This window comes from Rhea americana, unplaced genomic scaffold, assembly GCF_003343005.1.
Source record: "Rhea americana isolate MKP2758 unplaced genomic scaffold, rheAme1 scaffold_237, whole genome shotgun sequence".
Classification (NCBI taxonomy): Eukaryota; Metazoa; Chordata; class Aves; order Rheiformes; family Rheidae; genus Rhea; species Rhea americana.
The window spans coordinates 621,919-639,888 of record NW_028186354.1 but is presented as its reverse complement, the minus strand read 5'-3'; the positions used below and the strand labels follow the sequence as shown (position 1 = coordinate 639,888).

Sequence of the window (17,970 nt, the reverse complement as noted above, 5' to 3'; positions counted from 1 at the left end):
GCATGTGAGGAAGCAAATTAATAAGTGACCTGAAGACTGTGTGCTCTGTCTACAAGGCTAAAGTGTTTGTCGCTCACAGTGGGCATTCTGCTTAGAATGAACTTCAGACTAAGTCAGCCTGTCTTGAATTTTGCAAAAATTTCTTGGTGTTAGTCTTTTCTGTCAAAGCTCCTTACAGCTCGCAAGGTTATAAGATTGAGAAAATGTTACTCTAAAAAGTAAACAAAACAACTCTATGAAAAAATAAATCATTAGTCTTTCTCGTCATACACTATTAAGATTTTTGCAGGATTGGTCTATGTTACGCAGAGTGCATCTGCTTATCAAGACGCTGGTGTGTTCTAAACAGATCTTACCAGTTGTGGTCCTCTGTGTCCCACAACGTTGCTTGAATTGCTATTGAAATGACTGAGGCAAYTGCATGCTTTAATTATCCAAATGACTGGATCTTCTAGGCTGTTTTAATTGATCATAAGGCTGGACTAAAAATAAACACCTGCAGGAGCTGTAGTAGCTTAGAAGTCCTGCTGTAGATGTCACAAAATTCCTGAGGCCAGCAGTTCATAGGGTCAGTCTGATTTAAAAACAAGTAATTTGGGTTGTGCAGGATTCTAAATTTAGAATGACAAAACAAATCTTCTTCCATGTATCTTCCTACCACATGACTCACTGTCGGGTATCTCATGAGCGAGGATGCAGACAAGTCATGGCAGCTCTGGCTCACCCAAGCCTGAATACAGTCATCTCGCTTGTTCTAAAGTCGCTGTATCTGTAGTTCCAGAGGAGCTGACTGCAGTCAGGCTCACTAAGGAATGCAGCTAATATGCTGACACTTTACATAACATTGGTTTGAGAGTAAAGGCTGTTAATGCTGAATATTGTCTGCATTGTTCTGGTAATGGCATCAGAATAAAACAAGCTGCAAATGTGTTTGTCTAGGCAGAGGTAGCTGGGATTATTTCCTGTCTGTCAGGAGCATAATATAAAAATGCATCCTCTCAGTTCTAGGTTTAGTATCAATAATTGAGCTCACCAAGTACATGTATCTCTCTCACAAAGTGTAAGGAGTTTTAAGACTAAGGCTACAAATCAGATGYCATCTTTCTTTGTTTCTTTCTTCTTCAGATGACAGAAATTCAAACCTTTTTCAGATTCATTAATGATGTTGTACTTAAGCTTAAATTTCACACTGTGTCAGCGTCTGTAAATATCTTACTTTCTATGTTTTAAAAAAAATCCTTGTTCTGTGTCTGGTTCATAAGTAAACGTAATGTTTCTAATTGGTTTTCTAAAATTATATTTTCTATTTGAATGAACAACTGCATTTATTAGAATGTTTGGAATGAATTCTCTAAATGAAGCAGTTAGAATTAAGCAATGTTACCCAATGAGAATGGTCATTTCAGTGAGATAATTGACAGAAATAGAACATTAATCATCCTAAGGCAACTCAAGAACCCAAAACTTGGCAAGGTCAGTTTTCTATTTTTAATCAGCAGCTCCATGGAACACTGGCATTATGTCTTTTTAAAATGGAAGAATAATATCCTCCAGATAAACTTTTCACTTTTCTCTGGCCCATCAAAATTGGACTTAGTGTTTAGTAGTCACATAACATGGTTGATTGTTTAGACATTTTGGAAAAGCAGTTTATAATAGAGCAAATAAGAAAATACAGAAGCAACATTTGAGAGCACTACAAATGAATGCACAGGCAGAGGAAGGCATGTGCAATGGAGATGCACATTTGGGCCTTGCTTCTACTCTTGGAGAAAGTATTGGGAAAACTCTATCAGCTTTCCATGAGCATATCATCAACTGCTTGAGGACAGATCTGCAACATGTTGAACTTCTACATCCTGTAGAAGCCTTCAGCATCACATGTGCATGTAGAACTTGGAGTTGCAACCATTTAATTCTGATTTTTATCTCAAAACTATCATATACTTAGCTCTATATTCTTCAATGAATTAAACTCACTAGTAGCCATAAAATTGTCAAGAGAGTGCAGCTAACAGGCAGTGAACAGACACAGCAGTTTGTGCAGTAGTTCTTGCAGAAGGGCACAAGAAGGCATCTTTGTTTCCAATCCTAGTAGCCTGTGCTTCAAGAGGCTCCTGTAGAGCATTGATGATAACTTTTTAACATAGATGGTGGAGGAGCCAATGAGGAGAGGTATGCTGCTGGACCTTGTACTGGCAAACAAAGAACAACTGGTTGGAGATAGGAAGGTTGGGGGCAGCCTTGGCTGCAGTGACCATGAGATGGTGGAGTTCAGGATCCTTTGTGGAGGAAGCAAGGCAATAAGTAGGACCACAGCCTTGGACATCAGGAGAGCAAATTTTGGCCTCTTCAGGGACCTACTTGAAGGAATCCTATGGATTAGGGCCCTAGAAGGAAGGAGGATCCAAGAGAGCTGGCTAGTATTCAAGCATCACTTCTTCCAAGCTTAAGAGTGGTGCATCCCAAGGAGAAAGAAGACCAGCAAAGCTGATCAGCCTCACCTCCATCCCTGGGAAGGTGATGGAACAGCTCATTCTGGGTGTCACCTCCAGACATGTGGAGGAAAAGAAGGTGATCAGGAGCAGTCAGCATAGATTCACCAAGGGGAAATCATGTTTAATCAATCTGATAGCCTTCTCTGATGGAATGACTGGCTGGGTAGCTGAGGGCAGAGCAGTGGACGTTGTGTACCTTGACTTCAGCAAGGCTTTCGACACTGGAACTGTGGGTTAGGCGAGTGGATAGTGAGGTGAATTGAGAACTGGCTGAAAGGCAGAGCTCAGAAGGTCGTCATCAGTGGCGTGGAGACCAGTTGGAGGCCTGCGGCTAGTGGCATCCCCCAGGGCTCAGTACTGGGCCCCATCCTGTTCATCTTTTTCATCAGTGACCTGGATGAAGGGACAGAGTTGCCTCCTCAGCAAGTCTGCTGATGCTACCAAGCTGGGAGGAGTGGCTGAGACAGCTGAGGGCTGTGCTGCCATTCAGAGAGACCTGGACAGGCTGAAGAGTTGGACAGAGAGGAACCTCATGAGGTTCAACGAGGGCAAGTGCAGAGTCCTGCACCTAGGGAGRAATAACCCTADGCACCAGTACAAGCTGGGRGCTGACCTGCTGGAGAGCAGCTCTGCAGAGAAGGACCTGGGAGTGCTGATGGAYGACAAGTTGACCATGAGCCAGCAATGTGCCCTTGTGGCCARGAAGGCCAAYGRTSTCCTGGGGTGCATTGGGAAGAGTGTTGCCAGCAGGTGGAGGGAGGTGATCCTGCCCCTCTCCTCAGCCCTGGTGAGGCCTCATCTCGAGTACTGCGTCCAGTTSTGGGCTCCCCAGTACAGGAGAGACCTGGAGCTACTGGAGAGAGTCCAGCGTAGGGCTATGGAGATGATTAGGGGACTGGAGCATCTCTCTTGTGAGGAAAAGCTGCAAGAGCTGGGCCTGTTTAGCCTGGGGCTAAACTGAGAAGTCTGAGGGGTGATCTTATCAGTGCGTACAAGTACCTGAAGGGAGAGTGTCAAGAGGATGGGGCAGGAGCGTTGTCAATGGTGCCCAGGGACAGGATGAGAGGCAACGGGCACAAACTGAAACACRGGAAGTTCCACCTGAATATAAGAACAACTTCTTCCCTGTGAGGGTGACGGAGCACTGGAAGAGGTTGCCTGGAGAGATTGTGGAGTCTCCTTCTCTGGAGATTTTTGCATACTAGTTCCATGAATTTGAGCAAGGTTACAGCTCTGTAGTGCTACTTTTCATGTAAGCAGAGAAGGTTTGTAGGAATTTGTGTGTTTCATGAAAATTGGTCTTTGGCTGGGAGTAATGCATTTTTCAGATCRTGACAGCAACCCTTCTGTTCTTAGAAACATAGAACTTGCAAAGACCTCCTGAGCTACTATCCAGGAGCCAGGTCAGTTTGAAATACCTCTCATGAACTGTCCCATCTGTTTCTTTTCCAACTCCTGTTGGAAGGCTCTCAAGACTTTTATCATATGCTTAGGGAAAGTTTTACCGCTCATGTGGATTAGTATGTTTGCTCTATCTATCTGAACAGTGATGAASAGGCTATTTCCTGTATCTCTTATCCCATTTGAACACTGATGCAAGTCTGCTCATACTAAAATAAGATCCTTTTTGCAGTGCAAAKGAGGGCAGAAACAGGGTCAACACCTGAGCCTGCAGTTACAAAGTAGCAATAACGGCAAGCAGAGACCAGTAGTTGAGAATAAGTATATTACAACCATGAAGTGGGAGAGTTCACTAGCTTCCTTTAACCACTGGCTTTTTAAAAGCAACCTCCTGGGTGAAAGAGGGTTTGATAGAGTCTTTGAAAACATTTGAGGCTGCATGCACATCTGCAACAATGAGCCTAAAACAGCAGGAATTCAAATTTGAAAGCTAGACAGTCTATGTTTCGTTAATGTTGTGATACTTCACCAGACTTGGTTTCTTTCTTTCTTTCTTTCTTTTTTTTTTCCTCTCCCCTTTCCCTTCTTCTCTACAACAGGGATTTGGGAAGCAAGTGGATGTGTCATATATTGCCAAACATTACAACATGAGCAAAAGCAAAGTTGACAACCAGTTCTACAGTGTGGAAGTAGGTGACTCGACCTTCACAGTTCTCAAACGCTACCAAAACTTGAAACCTATTGGCTCTGGGGCTCAGGGAATAGTTTGGTAAGTAGCAGCAGTTTCTCCTATGCTTTTCAATGGTGCCTTTTGCATTTATTCACAGTTTGCTAGCTATAGACACTATCTAAAATTGCAAAAATAACAGTCAAGCAATAGATATCCTGAGGCAAAAGGAGCCTAGTGATTCTCTGATAAATTCTCTTGCTGATGAGAATGATAGCATTAGGTTTGTTTCTCCACACAGCAAAAAGTAACTAGAAAAAAAGCAGGAGAAAGATCTTATCATGATTGACAACTGTGGCACTATTTGCAGAGGCAATGCAAATTATATCCCAAGTAAGCCTTGTAACTTTACTCTTCATACTGTACAAGTCTCTAAGAGTTATGTAGAAACGGGTCATATCTCATAGCGTTCTCAGACTTTCCAAATGGAAGGCTTAAGAATTGAGATAACTAGTAATGTCTACTTTATTTTTGAAAGACATTTAGTAATGTGAGTAATGCAAACAAAAGACATGAATACAGTAGCTATTCTTAATAATACATAAGGCTCATGTAATTCTAAATGATTATATTCAAAGGTGATGTGGTATCCTCTTTGGCCTTTGCCTCTGCATTTTTAGAGATAGCTCTTCAGTTTCACTTACAGTGGCTTGTATTTGAACACCTCTGCCCAGGCATTTGTTACTATGTTAATTACTGYGCATTAGGGAGCTTAACACTTATGACTTTCTCTGTATAACTTCATCAGAGATGAAGTCCAGTTCCGTCTGTTGTGTTTATCAGTGCTCTTTTCTGATTTTCACGGAGTGCATGTTACCTCACAATTAGATGGAATGGTAAGGCAAGCAGGATTCAATCTGTGGATAAGCTGGCATTGACACTGTAATTCACAGTGTAGCGATAATTAGCAGCGCATACTTAGTCTATCACTTACAGACTTCCAGATCATGCAAGTCCAAACATTGATTTAGAGTATCAAATACTTTATTTTTTATCATTAACATAAAAGGACTAGAGGGTAGTTGAAAGTCAGCTTTGAGAAAGAAACAGGGAGGAATAACCCTATGCACCAGTACAAGCTGGGAGCTGACCTGCTGGAGAGCAGCTCTGCAGAGAAGGACCTGGGAGTGCTGRTGGAYRACAAGTTGACCATGAGCCAGCAATGTGCCCTTGTGGCCAGGAAGGCCAACGATGTCCTGGGGTGCATTGGGAAGAGTGTTGCCAGCAGGTGGAGGGAGGTGATCCTGCCCCTCTCCTCAGCCCTGGTGAGGCCTCATCTCGAGTACTGTGTCCAGTTGTGGGYTCCCCAGTCCAAGAGAGACCTGGAGCTACTGGAGAGAGTCCAGCATAGGGCTACGAGGATGATCAGAGGGCTGGAGCATCTGCCCTATGGGGAACGGCTGCGAGAGCTGGGCCTGTTTAGCCTGGGGCTAAACTGAGAAGTCTGAGGGGTGATCTTATCAGTGTGTACAAGTACCTGAAGGGAGGGTGTCAAGGGAAAGGGGACAAACTCTTTTCAGTTGTCCCGTGTGACAGGACAAGAGGCAATGGGCAGAAATTGAAGCACAGGCAGTTCCACCTGAACGTGAGGGGGAATTTCTTCRCTGTGAGGGTGACAGAGCCCTGGACCAGGTTGCCTGGAGAGATTGTGGAGTCTCCTTCTCCGGAGATCTTCAAGGCCCACCTGGATGCAACCCTGTCTACCATGCTGTAGGTGACCCTGCTTGAGCAAGGAGGCTGGACTAGATGATCTCCAGCAGTCCCTTACAACCTTACTGATTCTATTAAATATCATCAATGTTCATTTTGCACTAGTTGTCTACTTCCATAAACAGCAACCAATGTTTTCTCCTACAGCTATTTGTTTAAGAGGGAAATCAGATTTTGTTGAGCCTGCCTGTAACAGAATTGTAATGATCAATGATGAGCAACAGAAAGTATGAAGTTAAGCACATCTAAATAAAACCAATAACGTCCTGTGAATTTGTCTTTTATCCTAAGAGTTCAGGCAAAATTAGTAAAGCCTCAAATCAGAAAATCAAATGAGCAAATAAATAGCTTCAAGTGAAAGTTGATGTAAATTCCCATACATGAAAAAGCAGCATGACAAAGCCATAAAAGGCCCCTTGACACTTTGGGATGCAGATGTAAAAGTATTACATGACAGATGGGGAAGATCATTTTCTTTTTTTTTTTTTAATACCTGCTGTCTTGTACCTTACATATACATACATACATACATATATATATATATATATATATATGCATGCCGTATATATGTATAAAAACCATAATTTAGTAGAAATGTATTAGCAAACTAGAGCAAAAGATGAAGAATTAGTGGTAAAGTGGCAAATTAATGAAAAAAATATATGAGCTCATTATATATAATTTAGCTAAGGGAGGACAATACATGGTAAAAAAAATCTTCAGCTGTTTTGAATTGCGTAAGTTCTTACTGCAGATATTATATTTTTGATTGATACAGAGGTACACCTAGGAAAAAAAGCAGGTGAATTTAAGTAAGGCAAAATTGTGCTCAAAACCTTCCTATTTATGATTATAGTGCGTAATTTTCCTTGGGAGAATCTCAATAATTTGGAAATGTTTCAGCATTAACCAAGAGATAGCAGAAATATTTTTCATTTTCCTACCCTGTCCTTCTAAAAGAGGAACATTGTCCATTGTCTTTTGGTTTGAGCAACAAAATGCAATTTTTGTTGGCAGAAGATAGGGAATAACTATTTTTTTCCTGCTGTTCCCTACACCTTATGTAGTCTGGAACATTATGGAACTCAGCATCCTGAGAATGGCAGCTGAGTCTGGTAGAGGAGATATTTTGCCTTGCTCATCTTGTTCTTTTACAAAGAACAATCCTGAGAAGGGCCTCCATGAAAATAAAGGGGAAGATTCTGTGTTGTATTCTCTTTTAGATTCAGTGGCTCTGTTGTGCACTTATTTATTTGTTGTTCAAGAATGATGGATTTGGAATGCAACTCTAGCTCTTACTGCCAGAACTAAGAAAGGTATAGGAGCTGACTGGGTGATTCCTGACTGCTCCCTCTGCCAAGTGCACATACAGGTAGAATAGTTCATGGGGTCTCAGCTTAGGCTTCTCAGCAGAGCTGCTCATGGCTAACACTACAGAATGCAGCATGCACTGATTCTGGCACCTGCTTCCATATAATAGTAGGCAAAAGGACACTAATGGCTATCTGGCCAGAATGACAAGCTCCCCAGATGCTCCTCAGAGAGCTGGGAAGTGACATACAATTTGCTGATCCAGAACTAGCTTAGTACATAGTAGCAGCTGGTTTTACAGAGCGATGAAGGTAGAGCAGAGTATTACTGGTAAATGTCAACTCAGTCTTTAAGGACTGAGCTGCTGCCAGSAGTTGCAGTTAAGCAACCCGTTTCTTGACTTTCACAGCTGGCAAGCAGAGCCCCTACTRTCTGCCCTACCCTGAAAGCACTGAGCTGCTGTTGACTTGCTCTGCTTTGTCTAGTACTTGGCCACACATCTGCAATTCCCGCATCTTGAAAAGCAGSGGACCTATTTAATAGATGGTCAGCTATTTGATATCAAGTCCCTCAGTACTGATTAGATACAACATACACATTTGTATTCTATACCAAGAATCATCTCAGCACTAYCCAGAGGACTGAACTGTACTTACTGGCAACACAGATTTTAATCCCGTGGCTTCTCTTTTAGTAATATACATAGTGGACAGTAAGCTGGACATGAGTCAGCAATGTGCGCTTGCAGCAAAGGCAGCCAACGGCACCTTGGGCTGGATTAGGGAAGAGTGTTGCCAGCAGGTCAAGGGAGGTGATCCTGCCCCTCTGCTCAGCGCTGGTGAGGCCTCATCTCGAGTGCTGGGTCCGGTTCTGGGCTCCCCGGTACAAGGGAATACATGGAGCTACCAGAGTGAGTCCAGTGAAGGGCCACAAAGATGGTGAAGGGACTGGAGCATCTGTCACATGAGGAGAAGCTGAAAGAGCTGGGACCTTTCAGCCTGGAGGAGAGAAGGTTGGATCTCATTGGAGTGTAAAATATGTGACGGCAGGAGTAAGGAAGATGGAGACAAACAACTTTTTGATGGCGTCCGCTGTCAGGACAAGAAGAAAAGGTCAAAATTTGAAATACTGAGAATTCCTTTTAAGCATAAGAGAGCAGTTTTCTCCTGTAAGGTTGGTCAACCACTGGAACAGGCTGTCCAGAGAGGCTCTGGTGTCTCTATCCTTGGAGATCTTCAAAAGCCATCCAGACATGGTCCTGGGCAACCTGCTCTGGGTGCTCCTGCTTTGATTGGACTTTGAAAGGTCTCTTCCAACCTCAACCATTCTGTGATGGGAAGACTGTATATTTGCAGAAACTGCCCAATATGCCTGCACAGGCAGGATGGTGGCAGCCTGTGAACTAACTGTAGAGGCAGAGGGAAAGGGAGGAGACACCCGTTGTTTTTTAAGCTGCTGTGAAAGTTGTGTTCCAGGATACAGGGACAAACTTACAGAGTACTGAAGTCTCTCTCATACAATTCTATAAATAGATTTCAACATGATCATGTGAATTTCAGTGAAAAATAATGCATGTCAAAGGACAGAAACAGTTACAAGATASAGGGAACGTGATTATGAAAGAAGTTAAGATATCTGATTTTATTTCAGTATTCTGAGTATTGCATCAAAAACAAAATTATTTTTTTGATACAGGAGTATTAAAGAGGGTTCTTCAGGGGATGATGATTTATTAAAATTCTGTGAAGAACAGCAAACCGTATGGTATGAGTGTTAGTTACAGTTGTGCCCATGTGAAACAATCGTAAATTCTGTGAGAAAATGGTACTCATACTGCATTCAGCGTCTTCTGAAATTAATTGTAGGAGCTTTCAATGGGATTTGTGTTAGCTATGTTCACAAAATTATTTTTGTCAACAGGAAGAAAGGGAAAAGTCTGAAATTTTTTGATCAGGGATGCTTCACTTCTCTCTACAAAAAAACTACTATTAATGAGAGTGTAGGTTGTTTGCTCTGTGTACAGCTCACTGCCATCTGTGAAAAAGACTAGATAAGGTATGTTTGCATAATGTTGTCATATTATTATAGCCAGCGGTGATCATAAGACATAGGTGAAACAAAGTTTGTAGATAGAGGTACCATTTTTTATTAGAGCAACTACTGTTGCTGGAAAAAATATACTGGCTTTTGAGCATACAAATTGTTTTTCATGTCTGAATTAGAAAATTTCCAAGGTAAATATGAATTGGGAACAGGGTTTTGAGTTTAGTTAGGTATGTACAACTTCACACCACCTGAGAGAAGGGTAGCTGATACTCCTTTGCAATGTTAGAAGGCAGGAAAGGTGGCAACTTCTGTATTTTCTCAGAGGCAACGAGAGAGGTCATTTTATCATGTAAAATACGGACAGTTTGGATGAGGGGGGAAGGAGAGAGATAATAATGTTGCATAGAAAGAACAGAAATGTACTGATGTTGGAGGGCCCTTTTTTGATGCGTTTTGAATGGTTGCTGTTTTCAGGGAAGTCCATTATTGCACAAACCTGTGTCCATTATCAGGAAAAAGTGCTAGTTACTAAAGGCAGAGTTGTCTGGTGAGGATGAAATAGATAAGCCTGCTGATATCTTTCAACAGAAATCATCAAGGAAAACATTTCAGGATTTGTAGAGACTTAAGGCAGGCTTTCCTGCTGTAGGATGTTGGCATATGGACTAGCAGCACATCAACTGGTCAGAACAGTGTTAACTGGGAAGTGCTTTATGGTATTTAGTTTATGGAAGAAGTTCTTATGTTTTTAGGGGARGGACATGGGGACAGGAATGATATTTTGAGGACAATTTTGGAGAATCCCGATAGCTCTTCAGTGGATGTTCTACAAGTCTAAAAAAAGTTCCTTGTTTTCAGATCTGGAAGAGAATATAAAACAACTTGAAGTAGTAATTTCAGGAATTTGGTGGGGTGGGTTGTTTGTTTTTTCTGAGCTGGTGCAATGATTTGATGGTGTCTTTGAGCCAGAAGACCAAAGAGGATGCGGTGTCTTCCTTGAGTTCCCTTTAACAAGTAGAGTCAGTAAATCAACCAACAGCCTGCTATGTTACTTAACATTGCTATAGGTTTTTCCTTTGTGATTCAGTTGTTATTTAGCAGTGAACTCTTAAGGAATGCAGAGATCTTCTTCCAGATCATGCTGTTGTGATCATAGTGCTCATTGTTGCTTGTATCACCGATTCTTTCCCTAAAGCAATCAGGAAAGTGGTCAGAAAGGGGGAGAGGGGCAAATTCTGTGCAATGCAGGGTATCTAACTGTTGATGTTCTTCTTGGAATTATCACAGGGAAATATTCTAATATGTCACAGTATTCGTTGTGGAAGATTGTTAAGGTGGATTTTGCTAAAACATTCTCTAATTCTCTGTGTATTCACATATTATGTAGATTGGGACATTTATTATAAGGAATCTTCTTGCAACCCATAGATTTCCRGTGTAGGTCTGTGAAGATACAAACATATACAATCAACAGAATTGTTAAAAATAAATTGAGTTTAATATGATAACCTTCTGTGTGGGATGTGCCAGGAAATGGTGAAGAAAATATGATTTTTTTTCCTGCAAAAACTTTTAAGCCCTTTTTTATGAGGGTATACTTCACTTCTCTTTTTGTGTAGCACAACTGACTCCTGGCCTGAGAGTAAGGCTCCAAAGTGATACTGCAATGGAAATAATGGTACAGACCAAAGAAAAGCATGTTTGTTACTTTTTACCTTACACTGACCCCCTTCTGATAAAATAAGWCTAGGCTATGGTTTTGCTATGGTCCAATGAAAAAGCTACAGAGAAGGGTGAACATGTCTTAGTCTTACAGTTTAGGCACAACCTTATTTCTCTTGCTTAGTTAAAAACTGGTATATTAAAATTGTTCAGAGGTGAATGTATGTCTCCATTGTTACGCTGCTATTTCAATAATATTATTTTGATTTCTTTATGTGCTACTGCACTGAAATACCGTATTCATGGGTAGATGTCTACATTTCCGCTTGTATAAAGCAGCATAGTTCCACTGAAGTTCAGAGGTGTCCTGGCCAAGGGATAGATCTCTAACTAACAAGAGAAGAAAGAACACATTTAATTTAGAAGAAAAATCAAATAAACAATGTCCCCAGACATACTTGCAGTAGAATTTTCCCGGCCCTGAAAAGGGTGGTGGTGGTTGTTTTGTCAGCCACAGTCTTTCATACGAAACAACACACAGCATACATCCCTGAGTTCAGTTAATTGCATTTCAGTTACCTATTCAAATCATGCAGGCTTTGTGTGCTTAAAATTCTGTTGGATGATGCTGTGGATTTASCTTGTTCTGTTAATGATTCTCCAATTTGTATCCATTAGTTCAGCTTGTGTTCCCTTTCTCATGCTGTTGTGTGCTTTTACTGACATGCTTTGACATTCGACTCCTCAGGAGGTTTTTGAAGAGACCCTTCAGAGAGCTTTACAAAGTGTTTCGTATGAGAGGAACATAGAAAATAGATGTGAGGTTTGACTTTGAGCTATTACTCTTACTGTTGGTGAAATGAGCAGATCAGTTTAAACAAATTCTCTGGTGTTTCCTGATACTAATAGCATCTCATACAATGGCAACAGCTGGTGAGATTTTTTCCCCCAAAATGTATGGTTTAAGGTGTACCTAGAAAGTTTTTTTCACTTTGAGGAGTTCTTCAATGCTGAAATACCATAAGTAAACTCACAGCAAACATCAACCATAAGTAAACTCACAGCAAACATCAAGCTTTGCTTATTCATCTGTATATTGCAGTATTTTTCTGCAATTTGTGTTCAGGCTTTAGAGTTCTCAGGATTTTCTAGCAAATCATTGCTCTGAAATGGTAACATTTATTTACACACATTTGGTTAGCTATTGAGCACCCTCTGATGTACAGCTGAAATCTACATTCTGTTTTTTTCTTTCTGATAAATTTACAGCTTGTAAATTTACAGATTCTTCAGAAAGATATCAAATCTCCAAATTGTATCTGGAATTTGGAAGACTAGCAGGGGAATTTTAAGATACTGAGAGGCTCCCAGTAGGAACAACAGAGATGTAGTATCTCTGTGGATCTGGGCTCTAGCCCTAATGGAATATCTGGAGTGAAGGTGCTTATATAAATTGGACAGATTTGTAATGTTGTTACAATTCTTCTAGCAGTATGTCTTCAGAGACAGTTTGCTTGGATATGGGGTGAGAGTGAAGAGTGTCTTGTAATGCTCTCACTAATGACCCAGCAAGTAACTCGGCTTGGTGTAGAAGAAACTACCATGAGGATTAAAGAGAACAGCCATCAAACTGTACATAATAAGACAATTGAAAAACGGTCTAACAGTTAATTGTCCTTAAGAATAAAGAACTCCTACTCCATGTTTGCTTTGATCCTTAAAACTTCTCTGTGTGCTAATACCTTCAGTATAAGAGGGAAAGAAGCAGAAAACATAAAATATATACTCAGCGATAGTGCATGAATGGACCTGAGACAGGATAGACTTGTTTCTAAATGGCATAGGTACCTGATATGCAATGTTTGAGCAAAAATTATTGTTGATATTAGGATTTTTTTCTTCAAAAGCTTGAAGTGATAAAAAAAAAATACAGACTGACATGTGATTACTTGACAAAAAAATATTTCTAATTTTTTTTTGTTGTGGCCTTTTTCTGTCTAACTGTGTACACTCCTGGTAGGAAAGAAGTCCACACATATTTCATGTTTATCTTTTCATGTTTCATTTCCCCTTACAGGTACACAAAAATGTAAGACATAATTTGAATTCTGGTAATCACAAATGGTACACAGTAAAACATCCCATGGTGCTGTCTGCTAGCAAAGAGATCGGAGATACAATCTCTAAAGTACTCAGACTGCCTATATCTCTAACTCTGTCCATTTTCCTCTAGCCTTTATAATGTGATAATATAGCCTTTATAGTCTCTAGCCTTTTCATGACTACAGTAGTTGTGCAGGCAAAATCTATTCATGTTTTCACATCAGAGGGTTTGTTAAAAACAAAATAAGCTGTTTTAAAACTGCACAGCATTTTTTTTTTTTTTTTTTTTTTTTTTTTTTTTTGCAAATCCTGATAGCAACACTCACTTAATTTGGGCTTAAACCACAGGATATAGTGGTACTTTCACACTCAGTTGAGAATTTGCACTCAGTATTTTCAGTTGGATCAGTATAGCTCTCAGCTATAGAGCAGGTGTGCTGGTGAGCATGATAGGATAAGCATGTGTGATTCTATTAGAGCCATTTCAAAAGTTGGAGTATGTAATCTATTTGCAAATTCTATAGCTGCACAGCAATAACTGGTATTTGCTTAGCTTTAACTTGTTGTATAGAACAACTTTTGTGGTGGCTGATGTAAATTCATTTTAATTTACATTTCTGGCTAATGGGTAGTAACATTTTTTAACTCCCTCCCAGGTGAGCAGCACCTCTTTGCTACTCCCCTGTTAAGGACTCCCTTTTGGTTACTGTCTGATCTCCCTTTTCTCACATTGACTTTATCTCATTCTCACACCTTGATATGTCAGACAGATTTATGAAACTCTCTTTGCTTCTCCTGTTGTCTCAAATTGTCTTTGCTTGGAAGTCAGCCGTAGACAAATGTCAGTGCAAGCAAGAAATCAGAGTTGTAATTTGCAGTCATTCCTTAAGGGAGTTCAAACTTAGCTCTATTAACTTGAAATCCTGTCACCACTGAAATAAAGAATATTCTCTCCCCAGGGGAGGTACCAGAGAGAGATTTTCTTCAGGCATGCTTCGGCAAGCATCCTGCACACTCTTCCCCCCTCTTCTCACTGTTGACTTCAGATGACTAGGTATTTTCCTGGGCATAGCCTTCCCTTATTTGTGCCACACAGTGCGTCTCTGCTTGTTCCTGAAGATCTGAAGGTTTAGAAGGATAGTTAGGATAGTTAAGTTTCCACACAAATAGCTTAGTATAATAATACTTTATATTGCTAGGCACAGGGTGATTGCTGTAAAAAGTATGACATTGCTGTGGAACTGTTTTGTGGAAATCCGTTTTCTTTGTGCCATTTTCCCTCACCTCAATAACAGCTAGCGTGTGTGCATGGAAAGGCAGTTTGTGGAGTCTGCGGGTTTTCTTTGCTGTCTAAAATTTGGAAGAGGCAAACAATCTTCAAGCAGAATAATCATAAAATACCTTTTCTGAAGTAGAAATGATGTAAGCTAATAAATGAAAAATAAATTTTGATGTGGAGGATAAGCTACAGCACAGAGGACCCCTTGCAGCTGTCCTCCGGATTACTGTGTGTTTGACATTACAGCACTTAGACTAAACAATTCGGTTCTCTTTTACTAGAACTGTACTGCCAATCCATGCTGGGAGCAATGGGTTTCTCCTTAAGTATAAAAATAGCTGGGACTGTATGGAATCAGGTAGGGATACAGGGCAGAGCAGCCAAGTAAAAGGAACGGTAGCAAAAAACAGAAACAGTTGAAACAAAAATTAATGCCAGTCTAGAAGGAAGTCCAGTTCAGTTCATTCAGATTTCTTTGTCAGCATGTATTACTGATATTTGTTCACCAATATTAATGTGAATTGCATGTTCTCAAATTTTTTGCTTTACTGAAAACTAAAGGTTGTCCCTTGTCACAAGATCTTGTGTCCATATGCAAGCGCAAAAAGCAATGACAGTGAAAGAAGGATGTAACAGAGGTTGCAAAGCCTCAACAGTATATAAAATTAAAGGTTGTAGATGAAACCTGGGTGAAGTTTGTGAACAATGTAAGTAAGATCTTGGTGAGAAGGAAAACTCACCAGGATAGGCAAGACTTAGTGAAAGAGAGAGAGTCAGCTGGAGAGGGGAGCAGAAAGCAAGAAGACTCAAAGGTAGGAGTGAAAACAGAAGGCAAAGAGGATATCAAGTTTTTTTCTGTTTTTTTCTTGGGGAGTTTTGGCTTTATCTTCCTGGATTCATGGAGTCATATTTCTCCATCCAGTCACAATAGGGTTGATACCTATTCACAAGCTGAAAACACTATGTCGTGACACTTCTGGTGTGTTCTGGTCTAAAAGGGCATTCCTAAACCAAAGTAATTTATTACTGTGTTCCTGTTGAAGCGCATTTCAGCTTGGTATGCAACAGGTAAAGCAGTTTATGTCCTTGCAAAGCACCAGTTTCAGCTCCTAGTATCTTTCCTGTGTCAGAGATGTCCCTGTGATGAGCGAGTGTAGATACAGAATTACTTCAGTCGGGCCTAATAATGCTGGAAGCGTTAGACCGACTCACTTTGTCTGGATTAGCATCAGCATAGAGGCAAGCAGTGGATCAGCCCTTTGGCTGGGAGGTTGAAGGTGATACATAGGAGCACTGACTTCATTCCCTTCCAGAAGATCATTAACTACTGTTTCAGGACCTTGAATCATCTGCTTCTGTCTATGCCTAGGACACTCTTGCAGAAATAACAGGGTTAACTCTAGGAAACTAAAATTTGAGTAGTTTCTTAGGGGTAAGCTTTTACATTGATTTTTTTTTCTTCATGAACATTCACCACCACAGATGATTATTTGTTGATGATACCTTCTTTGTGCTTGGTTGAATTTTATTTTTTTAATTGGTAATAAATGCAGTAAGAAAGAAAGAAAGGTTACTAGGTAATGTTTCTTTTTTTCTCCAAACTGACAGCTTTTGTTCTGTTTGTCAGACAAGCCAGCAGGTCTTTTAAATTAGGACTGTGAGGAGGATGTGGAAGATAGTAGCTATTTTCTATTTCAGTTGTAGATTCAAAAATACCAGAGTTACGATGTGCTGCCAGTTTGAAAATACAGGTACTCATGCCAAGTGCACAGGATCTGCCTCAGTGTCCATATTTCCATGTTCTTGTAAATTGCTGTTGAATAAAGAAACTGGACTTTTTCTGACTTGGCTGCTTTGAAACCCAAGAGATCCTGAAAGCTATCCAAAGTTTACGTGCCCTGTTGAGAGTTCTGAACACCTACTGAGGGATATCTTTGGCAGATTCAGTCTCTCGTTCTCCAAATCTCAGCAAGTGCCTACTCAAAATGTTTAATTACAGATCACGCGGTAGCCTCCTCTGACCTTGTATTTTCTGCCATTGAATATTGATAGGGAACTCAAATTAGGATCATTTTAAAAATCTTTGTTTTGCTCTGGATTCAGGAAATCCTTGAGCTTGTAAAAAGTGAGTAGTGTAGCACAGTTTGGAAACTGTGAGGTTGACATCAGGAGTGTGTCACGTGAACGTAAGGGAAAGTAATTTGGCCTGGAGTACTTCTAAAGCAGAACCGCCAAAACCTGGTTGTTTCACTGACCAGATACAGTTTGCTAAGTTGGTAGTTACAGAAGATTTTGACAGCTAGCAGAATAGCTACTGGATTAGTGATAAGATAAAAATTAGTGATAAGCAAAAACAAAAAGTACAGTTTTTACAATTCTAAAACTGAGTCACTTTTAGAGGGTAACTATAGACCATTTAGCACAGTATACACAGATGAAGAGTATATAAACATACTTAAAACTCAAAACGCTCATTAATATTTTTATCACCAGGCAGACTGAAATGGCGCTTACTGTGGGAGGCTTCTCAGGCAGTGTGTGAATAGTGTACCTGTTTCCACATTGCCTGTCCTACCTTACCCCCCACAGTCTATGGGGGTGAGTATGGCTAGAGAAAAAGAGTGTAGCTGTTGTGTCAGTATACAAAACTGGTTTGTGGATTCCAAAATAAATTCTTTTCAGGCCATCACCTGCTGATATGACAAAAAAGAGAATAAATCGAGGTTCAAGCTCTAGATGAGAGAGTCGCAGGGATATGGTAGTATAAAATTAGCCAAAAAGACGTGAGGCTCTGCATCTGAGTTATTTCTGCTCCACCCAGAGATCTGGGTCTGTGCAAGGTGTGGAACTTCTGTAAAAACATGCTTATGGCTTCTGATGGTGACTAAATTAGAGAGAATAGTCACCTTTAAGAGCTACTAGAGGTTTTAAGGGAAGAACACTATGTTACCATTACAAAGTCCAAATTTTCATGTGTATAATTGTTTTAAAAAATAGTAAAACAGCAGTCCTGTGAGTCACCAGCCTTGTGGGTTCAGCACAGTAAGAGAAGATTCATCAGCAAGTGATACTGAGTGCGTTTTATTCCTGACCCTCTTTTTTCTTAATAGGCTTTCTTGAGCAGCACAGTGAATTATGTTATTATTTTGTAATATTACCTAATGGTATAATTGGGGAAATTATAATATAACACATCTGGAGCTGCCTGTGACAGATGCTATTATAAATATGTT

The 17,970-nt window shown here is 40.4% G+C and overlaps 1 protein-coding gene across 5 annotated transcripts in view; it reads left to right on the top strand.

The window, feature by feature from the left end:
• Positions 1-17,970, top strand: part of MAPK10 (mitogen-activated protein kinase 10) — a 90,636-nt gene that overhangs the window by 8,842 nt on the left and 63,824 nt on the right. For 2 of the 5 annotated variants that reach the window (XM_085306324.1, XM_085306325.1), the window contains exon 2: positions 4,499-4,668. In XM_085306324.1, coding sequence (XP_085162450.1) covers positions 4,499-4,668 — 170 coding nt within the window. Of the gene's footprint in view, positions 1-4,431; positions 4,669-17,970 lie in introns of those variants that run through there. The other 3 variants (XM_085306326.1, XM_085306328.1, XM_085306323.1) reach the window with 2 other exon arrangements.